General features: G+C 40.0%; 1 protein-coding gene across 1 annotated transcript; it reads left to right on the plus strand.

The window, feature by feature from the left end:
• The first annotated feature begins 16,810 nt into the window (after window positions 1-16,810).
• tbxas1 (thromboxane A synthase 1 (platelet)) lies at window positions 16,811-24,946 on the plus strand. Its single transcript, XM_083917461.1, has 14 exons — window positions 16,811-16,858; window positions 17,385-17,535; window positions 17,912-18,005; window positions 19,303-19,355; window positions 19,535-19,631; window positions 19,743-19,859; window positions 20,284-20,372; window positions 20,460-20,608; window positions 20,918-21,048; window positions 21,128-21,481; window positions 21,655-21,743; window positions 22,570-22,707; window positions 23,278-23,440; window positions 23,924-24,946. The coding sequence occupies exons 2-14, from the start codon at window positions 17,435-17,437 to the stop codon at window positions 24,035-24,037; spliced, it is 1,689 nt and encodes a 562-aa protein (XP_083773587.1). The 5' UTR covers window positions 16,811-16,858; window positions 17,385-17,434; the 3' UTR covers window positions 24,038-24,946.
• Window positions 24,947-24,966: the final 20 nt, after the last annotated feature.

The raw sequence follows: 24,966 nt of genomic DNA on the forward strand, positions 1-24,966 counted from the left end.
ATGATATGAAATCCACTACCGACTTGCTTCTTACTGCTGAGGATAATTTTGAGAAAGAATGTTTGGGCACCACAATAAGTAGCGGACCAGTGTCCCTCTACTTGAAGCCAGATGGTAGAATAACTTCTTGCACAACAGTTGTGGTAGCAGTGTTAATCCTAAATTAATGTAAGTAATATATTATATATAGGATGAGAGTTGGATGCTGGACCTTAAGATATTGAAGCTTGGACCAGGAGGGGCAAGACTGCAATTGGCTACAAACAGCAGAAAGAAAAGATAGACTGTGGGATTAGAACAGAGTACCATCCACATTTAAAAATCTTGAAAGAGTTTATGAAATTATTTATCTTTTACCTGTCCTAAAGATAATAAGCAACATTGGCCTCATTAGAAAGTCCTTCTGTCTATCTTCAGAGCTGCTCATTAAAAAAAAAAAAAGGCCACATCAATGTTCACCCACATTTTCCACTATTTTCATCTTTCCTTGTGTTGTCTGTTTTAGGTCTATGTCTAAGTTTCAGATGTTTTTGTCAACAATGATTGCCCAGCCTTTCTTGTGATTTTCAACCTGAACCAAGTCTTCAACAGTGCCCCCAACAGGGGGAACTGCGTAAATGTTGAATAAGACAACTTAAAACTTGATTCAATGTAGAGTACACATGTAAAAAAAAAAATGTATTATTTTATTGAACCTTCCAAATTGCTCTATGATTCTTTAAGCTTATGGCCATTATGCATTATAATAGAAACTTAATAATAATAATAATAATAATAATAACAACTAACTAAAAGTAATTACAGCCAGCATCCTATCAGAAAGCAGAGAACACGCTCACCAATTTCAGTCGGACGTTTCCATTCAGGTTTTCTAAGGCGATATTTGAAAATGCTCATAAAAACATGTGAACGAAAACATGATTTGTGCTTATAATTATTGACTGATTTACTATTAACAGGATTCTATTTAGCTATGGGTGTCTGTGGTTATGAGCATATTAATATGTCTGTGTTCAGTAATGCATCAGACCAACATTAGATATTTGTAAAAAGCAGGACTTTCTACTGTCATTTGTGTTTTCTTCTTTAAGACAGTCCTCTCCTGCTAGAATATAAATTCTGTTTATCTGTGTGTATCATGTTTGACACACTGTGTGTGTGCATGGGTCTTTGTGTGCGTGCATGTGTGCACTACAGTCCACCAACGTTTGACTGACCAGTGGCCTCTTCTAGCCTGCGACGGTCTGCTGCCAGCGTCATGCCATATAGATTTTCATTTGGGACACTCGCTGCAGAGGAGGAGGACACTGCTCCTGTCACGTCCAATCAGCTCTCCTGTTCGTCTTCATCTACCCCCCCTATCTGCCTCAGCCACTGACCTGGCATCCTCTCTCAGCCCTGCTGCACTCAAACCCCTACATCTCAGCTTAACTTCAAGTCAAATCCTACTTAATGTCAATGTGTTTTGTCAGATTGCAGAAATGAAAGTCATCCTGTTGAGGACATGACTTTGACCTGTACGGACTCCTGAAATAACACGGTATTCTATCTTTTCCACCAATGTGGATAGATCTCATCTTTCTTTTGATCCAGCATGTATTGATGGCTGAGTAGTATGGTGTGCCATAGTGAAGAAGAAAGAGATAGCGAGATATGGTGAGGGGAAACAGGGCTGAGTCATAATTAAAACATTTCAATACATGCAAACAGGAGAAACCACACTCCTGCAAACACATGCAAACACTTCATGTCTCTTCTCCTCTCCCCTGTTTATCTTTTTGCCTCTCTTTCACTACATACACACCGGGCGGGGCGGCAGTGGCTCAGTGGTCTCCCTCGGTCCACATGTCGAAGTGTCCTTGGGCAAGACACTGAACCCCAAATTGCTCTCCATGCTGCGCATGGGCGTGTGAATGTGGTGTGAATGGTTAGATTAGATGGTATGTCCGCTGCCATCTGTATGAATGTCTGTTTTAATGGGTGAATGTGACAAGTAGTGTGAAAGTGCCTTGAGTAGTCAAAGACTAGAAAGGCACTTATATAGCGCCTTTCTAGTCTTTTGACTACAAGTCCATTTACCATTTACAGCACTCCACCAGCCCAACATCTCCAGGCTGAGGAAGCAGCATAGCCTGTTTCTGTCATTTCCTTGGCCTCTGGTCCCAGAGCCATCTGAGAAGAGATCAATACCAAACGTTATTGTCTGCTGCTCCCCAATCCCAGCTCCAAGGGTTGGAGATAAAGCAGAGAAACAGAGTGGGAAGCTTCCCCTATTTTGTTGCCTCCTTTCCTCTGTCTTATTTGGACTTATTTTCACTCTATGCCTATTCTATTCTCCACAACCAGACTGACACCTAGTGTGTATGTGGGTAACCTAGTTGAAAGCAGCTGTTCTTTGTGGCACCAGAAAATGTTCATGTGTTTTAGTGTCTTTTGAAAAGCAGCCAATACACTACACTGGCAATAATTTTCCTTTGATGTTGTGTTCACGTTTCATATTCATATTTTCCCTCTCATGTCAGTTTTGATGTTTCTGCAGAGACACTGCACTTGATGTCTGACTCTCTTTCCATTTTCATTACATTGCTCTAACCATGCTTGCATGAGAGCTGCACATTAATGAATAAATGTATTAATTAGATCTTGTTTGATCCACCATCATCATCAGGCGTCTCTCCCCCTTGGTAATGACCTCAATAATGGTGCTGACTTTAATGGGATTTTAATTGATTTAGCTGCTTTAGTTATTTGGCGTACGTGTATCCTACACTCGTCAGACAGAGGTGGGCAGAGGAGCTGATCCTGAACCGCTCCAAACATTTTCTGTCTTGTCCTCTTTTTCCAACATGGTTCTAAACTGTAAAACATCAAATTGAATCAAATCAAATCCCCCTTTTTACATAGCACCAATGAGGCAAAATTTAACTACAGAGTAACTCTGACTTGATTGACTATACATGGTAGACTGAGAAGACATTTTGTAAGGTTTTATTTAAAAATCGTTCACACATTCTGACGCCTTCAGTGCCTCTGGCAGGCTGCTCCAGAGGTGCAAATCAAAGACTCTAAACCTTCCTCTCTGTAGGTCTTATTACGGGTCTGTGTAACAGTAATGGAGGGATAATCAGCCATGTATTCAGGCAGCAACCCACAGAGCGATTTGAAAACCAAAAGCAGCATCTCAAAGGCTATTATAAAAGTAAAACATGTGCATTTATTATTTATTGTTCACTTGTGATTTTATTCACCTCAATATTACTATATGAGAAGAAATAAGTAACACTTAAAAAAACAAGTATAGTTACCAGGGAACCAATGGGGAATGAATGATGAACTAACCATAAGTGAATTATTAGTTAATCTCCTTTTTTTATGAGTAGCAAATTATTATTTATTTATAAGTTAATAAATAGTTAATTGAGAAACAAGTGAAGAAACAAATACTTCCCTAATAATTACTAATTTAGGACAATATAGTATAATTATGAGTTACTAGAGAACAAACTCATCAAAATCATATATTAATTCATAATTAAGTAATGATTAGTTCATGAATATCTGTGAATCGTTCATACTGACCACTTTCTTCATAAATCATTCCTGATTAACCAGCTACTGAGCTGCAAAAAACTAGTAACTTTATTACTAATTATTTTAACATTAGTTAATGTTTTAATTGGAATTTCTGTTTATGTGCTGTAACTATTGACTGTATAAAATACGGAAGTCCTTGTGATGTCACCCATGGATTCCTTAAGAGCCAAAATAAAGCTTGGAGTGTGCGGCTCCTGTTGCCATCTTGGCAGTGCCTGATAACGCCACTGTCCTAAAGTGTTCCCCTGAGGAGCCAGCTACAACCGCTGCAGGATCCTCTGGCATCATTTTCACAAGTTTGGTGGACCCTTCCTTTCTGCCACATAGCCAAGATGGTGACCATTAAGGGTCAGCATCCGGGTATAGCGCATTTCATTTTGCCATATGTGTGAATGCACTCAAAAAAGTGTATGGAATGTATGGAAGTATGCAAATTGAGATACAGCAAAAGACACTGAAATACAATGGTGGACAGTAAATGCTTTAAATTAGTTTTTTTTGTGACATTTTTGAAAGCTCTGGGTGAAACAGTTGAATTCATGTTTTGCATGTGTCAAGTGTTCTCTGTAATTAGACTGTATTAGATTAAGAGATTGCAATTATCTGTTTCATTGGATGAAATTAACGTCCTGTAACCTGCCGACTGGTCCGGACCGAATACATGTACCAAGCTGCCCTATTATGTCTGAGTAATTGTGTATTTCACGATGTGTGTGCACCTTTGGGGATACATTTGCAGCTTATGAAAGCCATTCTGTCCTCTCCTCTATGCTAATGCCCTGACCGTGGCCTTGGCTCTCTACACTGCTCTCGAGCAGCCAGTCGACCGGAAGACAGGATCAAACATGGAGGAGGAGATCTCAGTGACTGGAGTCAGACGCTCTTTCATCTCTCCTTTGCCATGCCAGCACACACTCTAATGCTTCATTTTCCCCCATGCACAGAGGAGGGAATCTCCACAAAGAGAGCTCTCTGAGTGAATTCTCTCTGTGTCTCTCTCTTTTTCAATTCTGCTTTAACTGATTCATCCTTGATAAAAATACAGATCAAGATAAACTCAGTTATGCGCTTCAATTTTATATGCATCGCTTTCCCCTAATGTATAAAAGAGTAAATATGTGTTTTGATTTCTGCTTTTCCTCTGAACACATTTCAGAGGTCTTGCAGACTATTTGCACAATGCAAGAAGAACCCCGGATGAGTAGACTAGTTTTACAGTAATTCTGAACCCAAGTCAGTTAAAGAGCTGGCCCACTTCACATGAATACCTTTCATTTACAGATTTACAGCGGACTAAAGAGGCAAGTAAAGTCCCTAATATCAAATTGCCTTGAGTGAATTCAGATCTTAACCCACTGAATTAGCAGTCTAGAATATGTGTTACAATTAAAATATCCTCATTAACAAAAAAACAGGAAAAGCTTCTATCAGCTATGAAAAAAAAACTTGGCAAGGGAAATTAAAGAATTTATGATATACGCAAAAATGAGGCCACTCTGGCAGGATGCCAAGCACCTCTCAACACCGGTCTTTGACCTCTGACCCATAACTGTGCTCTAGGTTCTCTGCTTCTTATAGTTTTTTAGTATTCATTGACTTGCCGTTATGGAAAGAGATATTTACTGGAAAATGTGAAGTAGAAGTCCACATGTTGAGCTTATTTTTGAATGATATATGAAAATCAAAGTGTAGTGGAAAGCACTGTGACCATGGTCGGGCGGTAGATAGTTTACAAATAATAATCGTCCAAAATGGGAATTTTCTTCTGTCATGGCTGACTACTACACTACACTACACTACACTGGCTACTCACAAAATGAGTGCTGTATGCTGGTGTTGTCTGTTGATGTGTGGCTGGCTGAGTGGCCCTGCATTGTGACTGTGGGCTTTCTATGAAAGAGTGCAGAGGTTGATATAGAGGGTAGCAGAGCAGGAAAATCCCTGAGGGGTTTCCTGCAGACAGAAGGCTGAATAAGAATAAGAGCAGTACAGTAAGCCTCTAATTGTAGACATCCAACACCTACACCCCCCACTGACCCTTGAGCACACAATAACCTTACCCTGACGGAAGGAAAAGACGGGGAGAGGGTGGAAAGTGTGTTATAAAGACATGAAACTATAGTGAGGAGACAGATGGAGGTGATGGGAAAAATGACAGGCTTGGGAATGCAAAAGCCCACTGAATTATGGTAGCCAGCCCTGATAGAAAATGTGTGTGTGTGTGTGTGTGTGTGTGTGTGTGCATGTGGGCACATGGCAAAAATACTTCTCCGCAGTCCCATTTCATCCCAGCGAGGGGCCTCTCCTCTCAGCTCCCTGCCATTCACAGATGCCTGTCACGTCACCAGGAAAAAACAAGGGACAGGGAGAACCTGACACAGATGCATCCCCCCTGACGGAGAGACAGGCGCAGTGAGAGGTGTAGCTGATCCCCGAGAAGCACTACAGGATTAATATCCCTTCTATACTCCCCCTTCGTGCTGGCTGGTACCATGAGGCTCACGGGCTGACGTCAGTGTTATTTCTGTCCATTTCTTGGCCACTGAGGGGTCATCATCTCTGATGCATTATTCACACAAGCAGCATCAACCTAGACAGATCTTATCTCGACAGGGCAAAGCAACTATCACCCCTGGCTCAGTGGATGAATACATTTGACAAGCACACAATAACTGTAGCTTCACCCTTTTTTAATTGAGTTTCGCGGTGAATGGTTTGTTCTGGCATGCTGTTATTTTAAAATATGTATCTGTTCTGTAATACACATGTTAATGTAATCTCTCTTAGGCAAAACTGCACATTTACTTCACTTGTTTAGTGGCTTAGTGTAGGCTATGTATTTTGGATTGTGCCATCTCTAATAAAATGATGGACAACTGGGATTGAGGTGGCTCTTTGTTGAGAAGGAATTCTGCAAAAAATAAAATTGAATGGTCCCAAACATAATGAGGAGTTATTCAGCGGTGGATTTCTGACTGTTTTGAACAGACAGCTGTCATATGTATAGTGCACATTGTCACATAAAGTGAACCCATGGGACGTTGACCCAAACAAACACACATTATCTTCCTCTCTGTCATTAAATACAATGCTCAGTTAGGGTAACAAGGAGATGGATCCTTCATCTCTCATTTTGTGTTTTTCTCCATGCATAGTTAATTGTGCTGAAGTTCTTGTATTACAATAATAGTGAGCTGCCTGTTCTCTTCACCGTCTGCTTCACCACACCTAAAGGCTTGTATGGACAAAGACCTTCTCACATTAAGCCTTGTGGATGATTCAGTTATGTTGTGAAAATAGAATCAAATCTAAAATTAAAATGATATGAATAAAGTTACATTTAGAAAATTATGCATGCTGTCATCTTTTAAAAACAATTACAGTTTGTAGGTTTCAGCATCGGATTCATTATATCTTTGCATTTCGGATGGAATTGGAAATATGATGAAAATATATGTGATTACAGTCAAATATAATTTGACAAAAGACAACTGGGGTTTTGTTTCTGAATCAAAGGGGTTTGTTCAGCGGTGAATGTCAGGGATTTCTTTCCATTTCTAAACCCAAGTAGGCTCCATGTCAGATGTTGTGTATGAAATTAGCTCTGTTGTCACGCTTTGATAATTGCTCCATAAAAGCAGTTGTTCTAGCACGGCATTACTAATATTTTGATATTCACTGCATCAAGTTCCAGTTAATCCGATGATACCTCGAAATGAACTTAGAAACAATTTAAACAGTTATGAGATGATCAAATTTCTTCTCAAAAAATGTACAATATGTCCTAGAGTCCAGTTTCATCTCTATAGTGTCTCCTGACTGATCAAGCAGTGAGAGAATCTCACCAGAAAAGCATCATCATGAGCAACAGATGTGTTCCTGTGGGGCAAGCAATTGGAAGACAGACACTCACAACACGTTTGCAGACGACGGCCTACAGCCCGAGCAGTAAGGCAAAAGTCAGTGTCTTGGCAGCCTCTCTCAGTGGCTGTTGTCGATGCACTTCTTCTCAAGTATTGCAGCACAGATGCGTGAACACACTGTAATGCTCTAATGATCTCTACATTGGAGAAACAAAACAACCACTGCATAAATGCATGGCCCAACACAGGAGAGCAAACTCCTCAGGCCTGGACTCTGCTGTCCACTTACATCTCAAGGAGAAAGCCCACTCATTTGATGACAACAATGTCCACATCCTGGACAGAGAGGACAGATGGTTTGAAAGAGGAGTAAAAGAAGCCATCTATGTAAAAGTGGAGAAACCATCGCTAAACAGAGGAGGGGGTCTGAGACACCACTTATCTCCAATCTCCAACAAATCAATGCAGCCCTTTCATCCCTTACCAGGAGATTCAACAATCTAACCTCAAAGGACAACTGTTCGCAAAAGCCTCCTGTGGCTCCAACGACAGTCGTTGGCACTTGGAGCACAAAGGGTTCCAGTGACATCATCGGCCTTGTGAACGCCTTCACAAGAGGTTAAATACCTGGATCTCCACAGCAGACATTTGGACCAGCCCCAGCCTGGTCAGATGCGTAAATGAACTGATGAAGCCTTCCTGGATGAGAGGTGAAACGTCTTCCTAGACAAAAAACCAAGTCCAGTTGCTTTTGCCTTGGATTTCTTTGGGGCTAACGATGGTGACACATCAAAGACTGTATAAAATAGTGACATAGTGCCGTCACCCATAGGCTTCTGAAGAGCCATTGTGAGCTCAAAGTGGGTGGTTCTGGCCATCGCCATCTTGGCAAGCCACCGCCTTGGGTGAAGCTGAAGTGGGCGGAATAAAGCCACATGTCAAAGTGTCTTCGGGCAAGACACTGAACCGCACATTGCTCAATGTTCTGTGTGGGTGTGGGTGTGTGAATGTGGTGTAAATGGTTAGATTAGATTAGATGGTAAGCACTGCCATCAGCATGAATGTCTGTGTGAATGGGTGAATGTGAAATAGTGTAAAGTGCCTTGAATAGTCAGAAGACTAGAAAGGCGCTATATAAGTACAAGTCCATTTATCATTTACCATTGTAGGTGCAACCGGCGCCCAAAGATGATTGTTCATTTTCTGGATTCATGTTATAGGACATTATGGACGGTTAGATACCATTGTAACTTTGTCATAAGAACTGAGAGATCAGGCTTCCGGCCTTTGTGTAACAAAGAGAATGTTCACACCTTCTTCGAGCCCCCACCTCTTCTCTTTGTCTCTCTCTCTCTCACACACACACACACACACGCACACACACACACATACACACAAACATACGTTTGCTATTAGCTTTAGTTAGTTTATTGTGTTTTGTTTGTTGCATTTATTAATTTGTTAATGAATGTTTGTGTTTACCATATGTCTGATTATTTAATATTACACAAAGATGAATGAGCCAGCTTCTACTAAGAAAAGAACTTCTTAAATCCTTCAACTAATTAAACTATTACATTTATCGGTGTTTAACCCTTAATTAGTAGTTTAATATATTTTATGAGACTCTAATATTAGTTATCACTCCGTCTATGACGGTGGTGCCCCGAGGAACTCTGGTTTAACTAGAGTCATTTTTATTATTATCTTTGATAATTATTGGTGATAACTAATATTTCCTTGATTAACGGTAAGTTTATTGAGAATACTCAATCTCATAATCTGAACGTGAGTCAAGGCACTATATTTGATTGGTTCTCCGTGTGACGTTTTTAATAAATTGAAGTTATTAATTTTTAGTAATTTTTTTAATTAATTTTCCTTATCAAATATTTCATTTGATAGTCACTATTGATCCAATTAAACCCAAAGTACCTACACCATGGTCTATGCCAACCACCTGTGACGACATCCACTTGATAGCCCTTAATTATGCATAACTTGGGTGAGTTATATATATAAAAAAAATCATCCATTGTATACAGTTATCATGAAGGGGAAGATTATAGATCAAAAGCTTTTTTTGTACCAGGCTGTAAACATGTTCTGCTGTAAAGTTGGGCATTTTAACATGAGGCTCTATGGGGATTGACTCACTTTTGGAGCCGGCCTCAAGTGGTCATTCAGAGAACTGCAGTTTTTGGCACTTTCGAGGTTGGTTGGCTTAATTTTTCAGTCCCGGAGGTTGTTGCTTGCCCACTCTACAGTACTTAATTTTTTTTTTAATGTATATTTTAAACAACACCTTTGTTTTAATTACTGTCCAACTACCTGCATGTGTACTGCTCACAACAAGACCCCCTGCTAGTCTGGAAGGGAAACCCCATGGCTTCACACACTCTTTCATGTCACTCAGTGGGGGTTTCTCATAGCTGTCAATAGATCAGGCTTCTTTGTTTCTTTACATAAAGAATTTCACATATGTTTCTGTTGTGTCATATAAAAAACAATACACACCGTCAGTACCATATAGCCTACCATCACATGTGTACGCCGTAATTCACACTGCTTTTGTCAGATTTGAGTAAAAAAGAATTATGAAGAAATTACACCCTTTTTTTTTTACTTCGGGTAATATTAACTGTGATTTCTGCCCCTATTCCTTGCCATGATTATCCGCTTACTGTATATAAATGTGAAGTTGAGAAGAAAGGCAGCTGATGGATGGTATGCCGCAGCCATCAGCAGCCTCCGCTAACACGGTAATTGAAATGGTAATTTTCAGATACAGGATGATGACCTGTGTTCAACCAGAAATCCCAGGCCTTATTGGATAATGAACAAGGAGAGAATCATCCCATCACAAGTCATTGGCAGAATCATTTACAGTTCAGTCGTAAGAGAGTAAGCTTGGTGTTTATGCAATGTGACGATGTGAAGTGTATATTCTTCAGTCAGAGTGAATTCAGTTCTGCACCTTCCTCCTCTACACTGCTCTTCTTTTTTCATCCCACATCAGTAAAGACTTGGCTCTCATGCTAATAGATTGGGAAACTTATTTTTCTTAGATTAAGTGTTACCCTTTTTAAAACTCTTCACTATTTTAGCTATTATGAGAACGGTGTGGGTGAGTGTGACTGTACATTTGTAGCAGTGAATGTCTATGAATAAGTCTTTGCATAAATGAATTTTACTGGAACCTTGTCTATCCTTTTTTTACGTTTTAAATCAATTTTCCCAGAACAACTCTCATGTTCTGTTCTTTGTTTCCCACTGCCTCCGTTTGGCATATGGCCTGATAGGCAAATGTGGTGTTATTTGTACTGTATGCCAGACAGGTAGTTTTATGTTTTTGTCATTCAAATCATTATCTTAATTGATTCGCATTTCTCTGATGTCTTAAGGGTGGCTAGCTAGTGAAACTGAACAACCAACTCACAGTGACTCTCTCTCTCTCTCTCTCTCTCGTCTCCTGCCAGACAATAATACAATCAACCCCCCAGTTCCCAACACACACCTTCTGCAATTACTCAAACTAATTAACAATTTGGCCATTAGAATAATTACTTCTTGTAAAGCACAGAGACACCACTCAAGTGTTTATTTCTTGCTCCTGTAATTGTAACTGACTACCATTTTTCTTTGGTATTTGATCATTAGATAAATGTAGATTTTCCCTCACCCTTAACACTGCAGGAACTTTACAATAAATCACGTAAAAAATGTACTTATTTTAACCCAAACCATGATCTTACATAAATATAAATTGTTTTTTCCCCTATCCCAGAATGATAAGTGGTGTAGCCAGACCATACTCCAGAGCTGACACAGTGCTGTGAAGATCTGACTACCATTTTAACACATTAAATACTGGCACACCATGTGACACAGCGTTAAGAGGTTGTGGTTATTTCAAATATTTCTGTGACAGGTTGTGCTGGGCAGGGCTTTGAGAGCTTTTTTGCTTCGCTGTGGTTGGAAACCCGGTTGAAGAAAGCAAGGAGGGGAAAGAAAACGTTAAAACGTTAATGAATGGAGCGTGGACTGGTGGCTGGACAGGTGCCGGTTCATCTCCTGGGCACTGCTGAGGTGCTGTTGAGCAAGGCACCAAACGGGGCCTGGCAGTCCCCTTGCTCTATCATCTCTCCATTGGTTGCATGTATATAGGTCCTGTGTGTGTATTTCGAGCCTGTGTGTGTGTGTGTGTAAAATGAAAAAAATAAAGTGAAAATTGAATTTCCCCATTGCGGGACGAATAAAGGAATTCTTCTAAATAGACTAGGGATTTTGTGAGATTTTGCTCTGCACTGTGTGTGTCCGGTTTCCGTCTACTTCTCTCCTCATCTCTCAGTAGGCCTCATTTAAACATGGTGTAATGTAATGTAAATAAGCCCGGACGAGACTACAGTGGGAGCAGCCCGGTTCGGGAAACCAGGAGGGCACCGACTGGAATGGGAGGCAAGACAAAGGAACACGGAGGGTCGAACACAAAGACAAATGGGGCATCAAAGGGAGGGCCACCCACATTATTTGCACAGTAAAGGTTGTTTTTGTCTCCATCAAATGGAGCCTGTTAATGATTGGATTGGAAATAAAATAGAAAAAGGACACCTCTGCTCTTACAAGACAGACCACTGATCAGAGATTGCAATGCATCCCAATCTCTTTCTTTTTTTAAAAAAAAAATGCTTTTATTTCTTCTTAACCTCATTTCATGGAGGAAAAGCTATTAAAAGCATTCAAAGGCTGTTTAATGTTCAGGCATGGCCAGCGCTATATGCCCCTTGAATTTTTTGGGGATGTTCTTTTGAATACAGAAATATTCAAGGAAATTCTGTGAATTTTTAATACAACGCTGCGTTTGAGCTGTTAGACATTATTTGACACGTCGTCTGGTGGTTAATGTTTATTTTGAGGTAATTGCTTCTGAAAGCAGGGTCGTAGGGATTTCATTAGCTCCCTTGCCCCTGTCTCACAGCAAACATTTTACCTGCACTCATTAGGAATCAGAAATGACACATCAGAGAGACGTTTCCCCCAGTGTTCAGGCTGTTAGCATGCTGAGGTCTGCCCTCTCTGAATAACCTGCCAAAGCTGGGAGATTCTTTTCTCTTGTGCCTTAAAAAAATCCCCTCCATTAGATGGTGCACATTTGTCTTAAACTGAGTATTTAGTCCGGGCAAGAACACAACAGCCTCTTGTGCAGCGACGTCAAAGGGTGCAAATGTATTTATCTCTCACAAGCTTAAATTCAAACCTATTAAGAATTTCTTTTGGGCCTATTTAATAAAGACCTAAAGGGCTCAAACTGTCTGAAATCTGTTTTTCTCTTCTCTCTCTCTCCTCCTGCAGGGAAAATCCACTTTAAAATAGAATTCAGCTGTACTATTCGAGGTCTTGGATCAGTCAGTATTTATGAACCTGAACAGCCATGTGAGAATGCTAAAAACTCACAAATAGCTCTGTCTCATGAATTATAAATTTGCACACTTGTCATGTTTTATATGAGCTCCAGCATTTACACATTTCATAAAGTATTCGGTGCACAAACAATTTACTCTTATGTTTCTCTAATTTAAGACATAAGTTGGCTGTCTTGTTTAGAGGCAACATTGACATACATAGTCTGAATTCTAAATTAACTACATTCCTATTTGAATTTGATGTTTTGTTCTTAACAAGACAAGGACTAGCAATAAAAAAAAGCAGCGATATAATGGCAGGCTATGATTGTGTGTATGATGGAAGCCCTGCTGGTGTTTTGCCATTTTAAAAGCTCTCCAGACTGTGCCCTAATGGAGTCAGGAATGGTTTAAGAGGGTCGGAAGGTCTCCGAAGAGGTCCACATTTCACCAGGTGAGGGGAGAGGGGAGAGGAAAAAAAACAACCCAGGTCAACAAATAGAAAAGAGTGCATTGTATATAATTGCCTAGTTGCCTAGTTGCCTATTTGCGCTACAAACTGGGCATTATCTTCGCAATGTTGCTTTCAAACTGCATTCAGCCATACATCAAACTTTGACACCCAGTGGCTTTAGGCAGTCTCAGTGGTAGTAGACTGGCAGAGGAGGGGGAGAGGGGTCTTCATCATGTTTCAAATCCAGGCTCCCGCTGCCCTCTGGCGGTCCTCAGAGCAGGCGATACTCAACTCCTTATTTCTTCCTCAGCAAGTCTCACTATTAATAGCTTAGTGCCGCTCCAGCTCCCATTGTTATTCCTGCGTGGCTGCGTGCTGCGCAAAGGATGTCACATGTTTATCAGACCAGAAATATTGTGCATCTCTGCTTTGGGAGAGTGAACTTTTAGAGAAAGCCTCCTATGAATCCAGATGTCCTCCTTTTGTATTCTATAACTTTGCTTCTCTTGCCCCCCTCAATGATCAAGCTTTTTCTCAGAGATCATAAGAAAATATATTTCTATGACTGCTACACTGTTACATGTGAAGTGTCACATCACACACACACACACACACACACACACACACACACACACACACACACACACACACACACACACACACACACACACACACACACACACACACACACACACACACACACACACACACACACACACACACACACACACACTATCTAAACTTGTAGAGTCAGCTTTGTTTAACACCACAAAGGATTTGGATAAGTAACTGTCATTGAGTCTGCATAATTAGGACACTATGTCATCTGAATCCAAATAGCCCAGTTGCCCCAGTGATCTGCCACTTTTCCTAGAAGTCAAACTCATGAGAATAGCCACTACTGTGCACATCAGCAGTATGTCACTGAAAGAGCAGCTTTGCTTGTTGACTTTTTTGCATTAAAACCAGATTCATTTCTTCATATGTGGATAAAAACTGTGGATGGATAAAATGCACTGAGTTGTAGTACACATTGCATTGTTCTATGCTGCGGACACTTATGAAGTAGTTTAACTTTAATTTTTCACATTGGCAGGCCAGTATATGCCAAGGGTCTTCACATTTTCTCCAGTTTTGTTTTATCAAAGTGGTTGAAGAGGAAGTAATTCAGGCCACATTGACTACAATTGATATTTAATCATTTTTCTCTCTTTCTAAATAAAACAAATCAAAAAGACAAAGACAACGACGGTCGTTTTGACTCAATGGAGCACTAACTAAGTCGAAACCAACTTCCCACCAACGACTGCCACTCTAATGACGGTCGTGGGCACTTGGAGCACAAAGGGTGTCAGTGACATCATCGGCCCGGTGAGAGGTTAAATACCTGGATCTCCACACCAGTTAGTTGGACCAGTCCCAGCCTGGTCAGATGCGTACATGAACTGATGAAGCCTCTTGGATGAGAGGTGAAACGTCTTCCTAGACAAACAACCAGTCCAGTTGCTTTTGACCGAAATTTGATTTGAGGATAACGATGACCTGGACGAATGAGAACATTCACAGGCTTAAAAAGACAAATGTGTGAAACATGTTTACAATATCTTTAACTAATGAATCATTTGTTTAATGTGCCCTGTGAACATGCTTACTCAGAATACACAGTTAATTAAGAAAAGGGGTCGTGCATGTTGAAATTGGCTGGTTACTGTAGTTTAAACTGATGAGTTTATATGTGGGATTTCTATTCTGATTGAGCTCTGATCTCCTTGAAAAAATGTTTCTTAATCTGACACTGACTGGCTGATGCTCAGTACATAGGTAATATGGTGTGTGAATGCACTCTACAGGCAATTTGAGGAACTGCAATAGACAGACTAAGACTAAAACCATTTTGATTTCCAGAGATCACATTTAGGCCTTTTCCACTGCAGGAATGATGCATAACTTGACATATAGCCCTCTTCAAGGCTTCTTTGGACTGTTATCTTTACTTTATTACTTTACCCCGGGCATCTCCAATCCTGCTCCTGGAGGGCCGCTGCCCTGCATGTTTTAGGTTTCTCAGGGCAGAAGCCCCCCAGGAGCAGGATTGGAGCTGTCTGCTTCATCCTATCTGATAGGACAGTATACTGTCCAATAACCATATGCTTCTATCTGTTAAATCAAAACAGGGTTTGACTTAACAGATAGAAGTGCTAAACCTCCTACTTACCATCTTTAATATTTCTCATCTCTTACCTCTTTGGACTTAAAACTTTCCCAATGGTAACCATGCTACCATTACGTACAAATGTAAGGCTAACACACCTTCTCAAACTGAACACATGTGAGAGCACTGTTGTGTTCTAATAGATGTTGACAAAATAACTCATGAAATGTCAGAGCAGTCTATATGAGGGTGTATCCTTTCCTTTAAAGTCCTCTCATGATTTCAGACCTGGTTCGCTGTGTAAGATGACCTGCCCCGTTCACACAGAAATATAGAAGTAATGTGCAAAACAAATGCACATATATTGTTGTGCTGATACCTTTATGATATTATCCTCTCAAGGCCATTTCAATACATTATCAGTTATTAGACATTAATTAGTCGTTTTATCAATGCTTTCTCTGAGGGCAGCCAAGACGGAACAGGCGCCTCAAGCGGTTGGAGGTCAGGTGCCTTGCTCAAGGACAACTTGGCAGCGCCCAGGAGGTGAACTGCTACCTCTCCAGTTACTTGTCCATTATCCACTTGGACTTGAATCTCTGGTTCCCAAGCCAATTCCCCACAGACTGAACAACTGCCGCCCTCAAGCAGTTACTTGATGCAGTTCTCTTCTCTGCTCTTCTTTGTGTAGGAGCTGCGGCCTCAAGTAGGTGGAATTTGGTCTCCAGAGCATTGCCCCTCCGAGGTCTACTCACAAAACCTCCTTGGCCTCTTCACACTTACCTGCTCCTGACTCTCTTCACTGCTCTTTTTCATGGGCGAGCTGACGCCAGAAGTTAGGACTCTGACTTCTCAGTTAATCTTCTAGTAGTTCCTGATGTTCCACAGGCTGCTAATGCTGAACAGCTACCTGAAGGGGCCTGATAATCAGTCTCTAAAGAACAGCAATCTGATGCCAAAAGAAGGATGAAGGTTGACCGGAGCACCAACAAGAAAACCAAAAGGAACAGGGACACCAGTAGGAGCAGGAGGGAAAACTTGCCATCTGGTCCGCCAAAAGCGCTGCTGTGGGGAATGAGGAGAGGAGAGTGCGGTGCGACGTCATCGTCATCCCCATCTGACATGGTGTCAACTACAGTCACCCGGCGTCTCTCCGTCCTCGTCTACTTCATCAGATGAGAGTGTGTAAAAGAAGATCTCACCATCTCCAAACTGAAAGACACTTCAGTTATTGATGACTCTTGGCCTACATGCGCCAGTGAAGTCGTGTTGGCTGCTGTGACACTCCTGTACAGTAGGTGGCAGCATGAAACTCAGCTTTCTGTTGTGTTGCCACTTATTCGCAGGACGAAAAGGACTACATAACAATATTGCCAAGTGAGGAGAGTATGAGGTGAGTGCATAGGTGTGCGAGTGTACACGCACACGTCCGTTTTTGCCAAATTGTGAGCGTAACAGTGCTAAACGTCTCCAGGCAAAAGAAGGGCGCTAACATGTTGCACGAAAAAGGACGACACGCAGCAAACAACCTGCGATATTTAGCTGTAGCTAACAGCCTAGCCTCACATGACCTACAACAGTATGACGTCGGGTTTTCAATGCTCTATTTCACCTTAAGGAGGTATGCTATGTGGTTAGCTGTTGATGTGGTTTATGCATAACAGTGGTATTCGTAGGTTTTTGCTATTGAACTGTCAGAAGGAGGTGGGTTTAGGAAGAATAGACATGCCCCCATTGTTAAATATGCAGGAGAAAGGTGGGCACTATCAGAGGTTCAGACAAAGCTGTTAAAACAAGTAATTTACAAGTTGTCTTGGAAACCAACAAACTCACCACAGTAAAGTCCAGAAAGAGATGGGCTGTAACTGTCATGAGCTTTCCCCATGTTGATCTGTTTTTCTGTTTTCTTTTTTTCCCAGGAGCATTGATCTAATGCATATAGTAGAGCACTGAGCTGACTTTTTACATTATGGAGACTTTAGTTGACTTCCTTAATGTATTCCACATCAAGGCCAGTGGATCATCTGTGACTCTCAGCCTCTTCCTCATCTTTCTGGGTCTTCTCTACTGGCGAGTACATGCTTTCATTTGAACATTTTGTGTGCCTGTTTTGCTTGTCGTGCTGCAGCTGCTGTGGAAGTTGAGTCGGTTATGTAATCTGCAACTCCTTATTTATCAAAGCTGATTGTTTGCAGATTTGTATGTGGGGTTTCTGATAGTATTTTTAAGGGGAAGCACTTGAAGAAACATTAACGGAGGGTTGATCATGCTTTAATGAAAACCAAAACAAGCACATGCACACTTCAGTCAATGCTTGTTGAGCTGACAGGGTAAAGGCTTTGATGATAAATGAATAGGCTGAACATCTGGGGAAATGTTATATTCTTCACTGTATTTGCTGTGATTATTTTCATTCATCAACACAACTCTGTGCTCTATCTTCTAGGTATTCAGTTTACCCCTTTTCGGTCCTTTCTAGATGTGGCATCAAACATCCAAAGCCAGTACCTTTTTTGGGCAACATATTCATGTTTCGCCAGGTAAAAGATTGCTGAAATTTCCATCAAACGGAGATTTTCTAACCCGTTTGTTGTCTTTAACCACTGATGTAAGAAAAATCTTCCTCCAACATTTTACTGCGCTTGTCAGATTTCCACAATGAAGAACAACAATAATAAGCAATGTTTTATGTATTGCGTAACTGTTGTGTTATATAACATTAAACAATTAGGTTTTTGTGGATGTGTCTATGCACAGTAGATATGTTTTGGTTATCATTACCCAGTTGTCAGATGAGGTGGTCATGGCTCCTGTAGCTCCCACTGCTGGTATTTTTCAGTTTCTTGAAATGAGGCACGTCACTCTAGTAACATCCAGAAAACCAGAAAGATTCAGTGTCTCTCCTTTACTCACTGATTGACAGTAATGGTTGCCAAACGAAATGTTCTCACATTGGGTTTCCTGACATTTAAATTGTTGTTCCTGATTGGTGTATGTTGCTCTGGTTCATTTGAGAAGACCAATGCCTTCACGGACTCAGACATTATTTCCTCTTCTACCATACGGCTGTGCGTTAACATTACAGCCTCATGTTGAATAAACAATATTAAATATCCATCCTAAAACCTTTCCAATGCAGATTAATGTTAGATGATCAATGACAGTTAATGTCATCGTCAGTTTTGAGTTGCTTCAGGCTTTTGATAAACAAGTAAGCTAGAAAAACTGTATCTATGCAGCTCCCTAAGAGTCATAAAGCTTTCATACTAGTACTGGACGATACAGCCAAAATCTTCTCTCCCGATATAAGTCTTTTCATATCGCCCTAATGATATATATATCATGATATAGCATGTCTTCTCTTAATTCAATAAATAGTCCGTATGAAATCACCACATGATAAGTCCAATTTTTGTCTATGTAACAAATGTTAAAGAAAAGTATTTTCTCATTTTAGGGACTTTAGTGCAAAATATAAACGCAAAATATTGCACAAAAAAAACAAAGGCCAATGAATGATCATATCAAATTCATCACCAAACCTTATGTCAAATTAAGTTGAATGTTTTTGTACTATTTTGGGTTTTGCACTGGGCTCTATTCTTTATTTTGTTGTGATCAGAAATTTAAGTGTAATTTAAAGTAAAAGGGGTAGGGTATATAAGCCTTGGTTTCAACCTACACCCTTTAGGTTATATAAGCTTGATAGATACTGGAATAAATACATTCATACATATTGTTACCCGTTCATAATTTACATTATGATAACAGCCCAAATATCAATCTATAACATGGAGTTATTGCATCTTAAAACTTTGCTGTTTCTTTTCTTTCCAGGGTTTTTTTGACCCTATCAAGGATCTAATAAAGACACATGGCAGAGTTTGTGGGTAAGTAGAAGAAAAAGTTTCTACATTCAGCATGTGATGAAATGATGGTATGAAAATTTATATTTTTTCAAACTGTAAAATTAAATGAAAACACTTGTATGTTATCAGCATCAAGATTGTTGTTTGATTTGACTGACTTTGATTTGACTTGTATATCTGTATTATGATGTTTATCTCAGGTATTATTTGGGTCGGAGACCGGTGGTGGTGATAGCGGACCCTGACATGCTCAGACAAGTGATGGTCAGGGACTTCAGCAGCTTCCCAAACAGAATGGTGAAGACATGAACTAAAGTGTCCACATGTACACTTTGTGCTCACTCATGCTTGTTAATGATGTAATGATAACACATGTTTGTGCCGGTACTGTCCTGTATTTCTATGCAGACTATTCGCTTTGCCAGCAAGCCCATGACTGACTGTCTGCTCATGCTGAGGAATGAAGACTGGAAGAGAGTGCGGAGCATCCTAACCCCGTCATTCAGTGCTGCTAAGATGAAAGAGGTGAAATATGAATGTGTACATTGATCGGGCAGCGGGCAGAGGTGATTTTTATTACAATGTTATTTTGTGGTCTTAAAGGTCCCGTATATATGCTTTTTTTAATCATTATTATCATACCGTCTGTCTGAATATACCTGAGCCACACTGAAACAATCTTCTTAGCATTTACAGTATATACTAAGCTAAAACGCATCATTTCAGTGTTAAGTATGAGTCTATCAGTGTATTGATTAGTATTTTGGTCTTCAAAGGTATTTTCAGTTGCGTAGTGTGAGCGGGCTTTTCATATTTGTGGAACCTTTTCCTACATTTTTCTAGGTATTTATGGACCAATTGTTCAGATATGTGTATGTGTGTGTGTCTTCCCTTTCCAAGAAAGTCTCAGCAACTGTGACCAGTATTAATTTCTTATATTTTCCCGTAGATGGTTCCGCTCATCAACACAGCCACCGATTCCCTGATGACCAACTTGAATGTTTTCGCTGAGTCAGGAGCGGCCTTTGACATCCACAGGTAATCACACACGCAGTGAACAAAGGCTGTTAGTACTATGGTGTCATTTTCAGTGCTCATATTTTTGTTTATGTGCGTGTGTTGCAGGTGTTTCGGCTGCTTCACCATGGATGTCATTGCCAGTGTGGCATTTGGAACTCAGGTGGACTCTCAGAACAATCCAGACGACCCGTTTGTCCGCCATGCACAGATGTTCTTCTCTTTTTCTTTCTTCAGGCCCATCATGCTGTTTTTCAGTCAGTCAAATCTATTTGGATGTTATTTGGTTTGCATGAATTATTACATTTAAGACATTTACATAGGGCATTTACATAGAAATGCAATGAAGGGAAAAATAATATTGAGAGGGTTCACTATCTTCTGTTACATAGATATGTCTATCTGTTGGGTTCCCGAGTAATTTCCTAAGTGGGCAAAAATAAAGCATAGAATAAAGATGTTAATATATTTATGTAAAAAATAAATACATACATTTAATGATTGCTGAAGTGTGTACAGTTGACATTTCTGGTATAGTTGCCCCATCATTTGATTTGTGTGTCCAGTTGCTTTTCCATTCATCACGGCTCCTCTGGTAAGATTCATCCCCAACAAAAGACGAGACCAAATGAATCACTTCTTCATCAACATCATTCAGAAGATCATCAAGCAGAGAGAGGAGCAGCCTCCTGAGCAGGTGAATCACATGGACATTTAATAATCTTAAATACAAATTTTTTACAGAAAAATAAATGTATTGATTTTTTTACATGTAGAGGCGTCGAGACTTCCTTCAGCTGATGTTAGACGCACGAACCAGCAAGGAGTGTGTGTCTTTGGAACACTTTGACACAGCAAACCATGCTGGTGAGCTGGATCACAGGAACCAGCAGACACAACCGTCCGCCTCTGATCAGGACGACCGTCCTCACCCACAGGAGCCTTCCTCTAGGCGTCCACAGAAAAAGATGATAACTGAGGATGAGGTCGTGGGTCAGGCTTTTGTTTTCCTTCTGGCAGGCTACGAAACCAGCAGTAACACATTGGCCTTCACCTGCTACCTCCTGGCCATCCACCCCGAATGTCAATGCAAAGTACAGGAAGAGGTGGATGATTTCTTTACCAGACATGTGAGTGGACTGCGTTACATTTTTATCTGATCTCATTTTCTTCAGCTACTTACAATATAAGATTTTAGTTGTGGACAGTTCAAATTCAGTGCACAAATACTTATATTTTCCTTTTTATGTTTAAAACCGTTATTGAAATAGGCTTAATTGATCAATTTTTCCTTTTGTTGTAGGAGTCACCAGATTACACAAATGTCCAGGAACTGAAGTATTTAGACATGGTTATAAGTGAATCACTGCGCCTCTACCCTCCTGGATTCAGGTAAATTAAGAACCTGAAATGATTCATCTTTTATTAGATGCGGTGCTGTCACAAAGAACAAGTTCACTTATTTCTGTACATACACTACCAGTCAAAAGTTTGGAATCACCTGCTACAAAAGCAAATTGATTGGGTACATTCAGATAGCTGAGCGGACTATTCTACATTTTTTAATGGTCTTTCATAAATTTAGGTTGTAGAATGTCCACTTTACAAATAGGCTATATGTTATTTAAAAAAAAAGTAATGTTTTGTTCATGGAGAACAAAAAGCTTTACTTTGGACAAATATAGCTCCAAGCAGCTCAATAAGAATATAAGAAATCATCAGATTTTAAATGAATTGGAAGCTTAGCATCAAGATGTGTGCCGATTTAAAAAAAAGGAACAGGTTCCTGATTCAGTGTCAAAGCTGGAAATAACAGGCGTGTTCTTCAGACATCAGCTGAACATACTATGCACTAAGAAATCAAAGGCTTACTCAATCTAACCACTGTGTATATTTTATAATCAAAGGGTATTTGGGGTAAAAATGGTTCCAGTACCTGTCATACTACATTGTGGTGACATCCACTAAATGAAAGTTTAAATTATATAATTATTATTCTTCGGAAGCCAAAACTATGTCCAATGTAAATACATTTGGTGTCTGAATTATACTTTACTAAAATAGCTGTTTTTGCAGGAAAGAAGAAAAACATCAATATAACAAGTGGTTCCAAAGTGTTGGATGGCAGTGTACATACCGTACATTTTTCATACCGGATATGTTTATACTTAACAAAATCATACCGGAATCATGCAGCATGCAACTTTGCCCCACAAAGGTTTGCGAGGGACATCGACCAGGACTGTGTGGTGAATGGCCAGTTCCTCCCTAAAGGAGCGACTCTAGAGATCCCGGCAGGCTTTCTCCACTATGACCCAGAGCACTGGCCAGAGCCTGAGAGGTTCATCCCTGAGCGGTAGGAGGCTGTTCTAACAGTTAATCTAATTGTTCCACCGCCTGCCATTCACGCTACCTGATGATAGCTACTGTCAGCTATTTTGTTGACTTGCCTCTTAGTGAAAGGCTCTCTGTTAAGCAGTGATGCGGTGTAATGTTAATCTATTTGTATTTTGAACAGGCTACAACACTGTGAAAGGTAAGACGAAGTAGCGAAGCTGTAATGCTAGTCGTCATTTTCCTGGGAGTTTGTACCTGGTGGCAGACAATTGCATAGTGAAAGCAAGGCTATAGAAAACCAATGTAACAACCGTAGGTGTTGTCATTATTCTACAGCCACTACATATTCCAGTTAGCCTTAATGTCATAATGATATGGTGAAACAGTAAAGTTATCCGTTGACACTTTTTTCATCGTTAAACTAGTTGGTCTTGGTATCATTGAAGTCCTTAGCATTAACATGTACAGTATACAGGTATATCACCATACACACCCAACACTGCTGTAATGAAATGTATTGCGCTAAATTTAACACATTATTTTAATACTGATTGACTCCTGTTCTACTGATTTTATGGTCAATCTCCAGATTCACACCGGAAGCAAAGGCCAGTCGACATCCATTTGTGTACCTGCCGTTTGGGGCCGGTCCCCGTAACTGTGTGGGAATGAGGCTCGCCCAACTGGAAATCAAAATGGCTCTAGTGTGTCTGTTCCGCAGGTTCAGTATCGTGGCCTCCTCTGAGACCAAGGTGAGTCGGACACTTTAAACACTAAAGACAACTATCCGTTTGAGTCTTAGAAATGATTCATGAACAGCCGGTCACGTTTCATTAAAGTCTGGTGAAAATGAAAAGAACTATCTGTTGAGAGTTAGTCCTGCAGTGAAAGTAACTATAAATGCATGCCTGCATTTATCTTTGTTAACACCCCATCAGCATGCTCTCATTGGTTATATTATAATACATTGAAATATTCAAAAATTGTTGGGCTGGGGAACAGCTGCTTGGACTATCCATATTAATGTAATTTTTTTCTCTTGTCAACATGCATAATTATCATTAATAATATTTATGGATTTTGAGATTACTGTAATTTGCACAATTTAACCAGTGACTAATGATCTAATAGTCAAAATTCAATATGCATCTGTCAGCTGTTTACACATGAGGCTGTGAACATAATCCTATGGGAGAAGTTGCTTTTATTTATATGGTTGTCTTTTCTTTGTGCAGGTTCCTCTTGAGTTGAAGTCATCAAGCACTCTAGGACCTAAAAATGGCATATTTGTGAAAATTAAAAGAAGAGACACGGGAGAAGGTCAAGTGAATTCTCTACCAGAGAGTTAGAAACTCACCGTTCATCATCATGAATGAAAGATACATTCTATGAACAGTGGCAAAGCATTCTGCTGGTCAGGATTTGTTCTTTTTACCTGAAAATATTTCCATAGGTAACCTAAACATGAGCCAGTAAAATGTTACGATAATACTGTACACCTCTATTACAGCACTCATCTTGAGTGAACCAGGAAGTGGACTAAAGAGGGGAGTGGATAAAAGAAGAGCCTCTCAGCCGCTTACCTCAGTATGTAGCAATACTGTTTTGTTTTAAAAATGTCTTCTGAACAGGCTACAGCATTGCTGTCTGTCATGAAAAGGTTATTAAGGGAAGGCCTTTTTTTCATTAACCATTAATGAGTTTAACTACTTAAAGTGGTATATTTGAATAATACTAAACTTATAAACTTATTTTATGGGTTTCACAAGTTACTTCTGTTTATGAATCATGCACTGTATGTTATAAAATAGTATAAAAATAGAGCTTACAGAACAAACTCAGCCAGAAAGGTCCAAGGAATGATTATCTGTAATTAACCATCATATAGTCACAGATTTCCAAGGTTTACATAGAGAGGCACGGGTTTTGGCAAGAGGATAGAACTATCACTTGTGTTAGGTGTTAATGGTTGTATTTAAATATACTGGAGACTTTGTTTCATGATGGCTCATGCAGTACTGTTGTGATTCTGCATCCTTTAATCTCCTCAAATGAAAACTGCTATTTTTAGAGTGAAAGAAAAGGAAATCCTCCTTGTTGTTATTCCTGATGAGCAAAGCTAGTGTTCATCGAAGGTCTCAGACTAGGAAACTGGGCCTACTTATTTAAACAACAAGAGTGCTTTACTGATGATTAATTCAAATGTGCATATCATCATGCATATTTCAGCAGATGTTATTAAAGGACTGAATTTGCCTGTTTGAATGACGCACATTTA

The sequence above is a fragment of the Echiichthys vipera genome, assembly GCF_963691815.1.
Source record: "Echiichthys vipera genome assembly, chromosome: 7".
Taxonomy (NCBI): domain Eukaryota; kingdom Metazoa; phylum Chordata; class Actinopteri; order Perciformes; family Trachinidae; genus Echiichthys; species Echiichthys vipera.

Coding starts and splice junctions, on each gene's coding strand:
- tbxas1 (XM_083917461.1), top strand. CDS start 17,435: ATGGAGACTTTAGTTGACTTCCTTAATGTATTCCACATCAAGGCCAGT. Junction 19,356..19,534: donor ACACATGGCAGAGTTTGTGG/GTAAGTAGAAGA, acceptor TGTTTATCTCAG/GTATTATTTGGGTCGGAGAC. Junction 19,860..20,283: donor GTGCTGCTAAGATGAAAGAG/GTGAAATATGAA, acceptor ATTTTCCCGTAG/ATGGTTCCGCTCATCAACAC.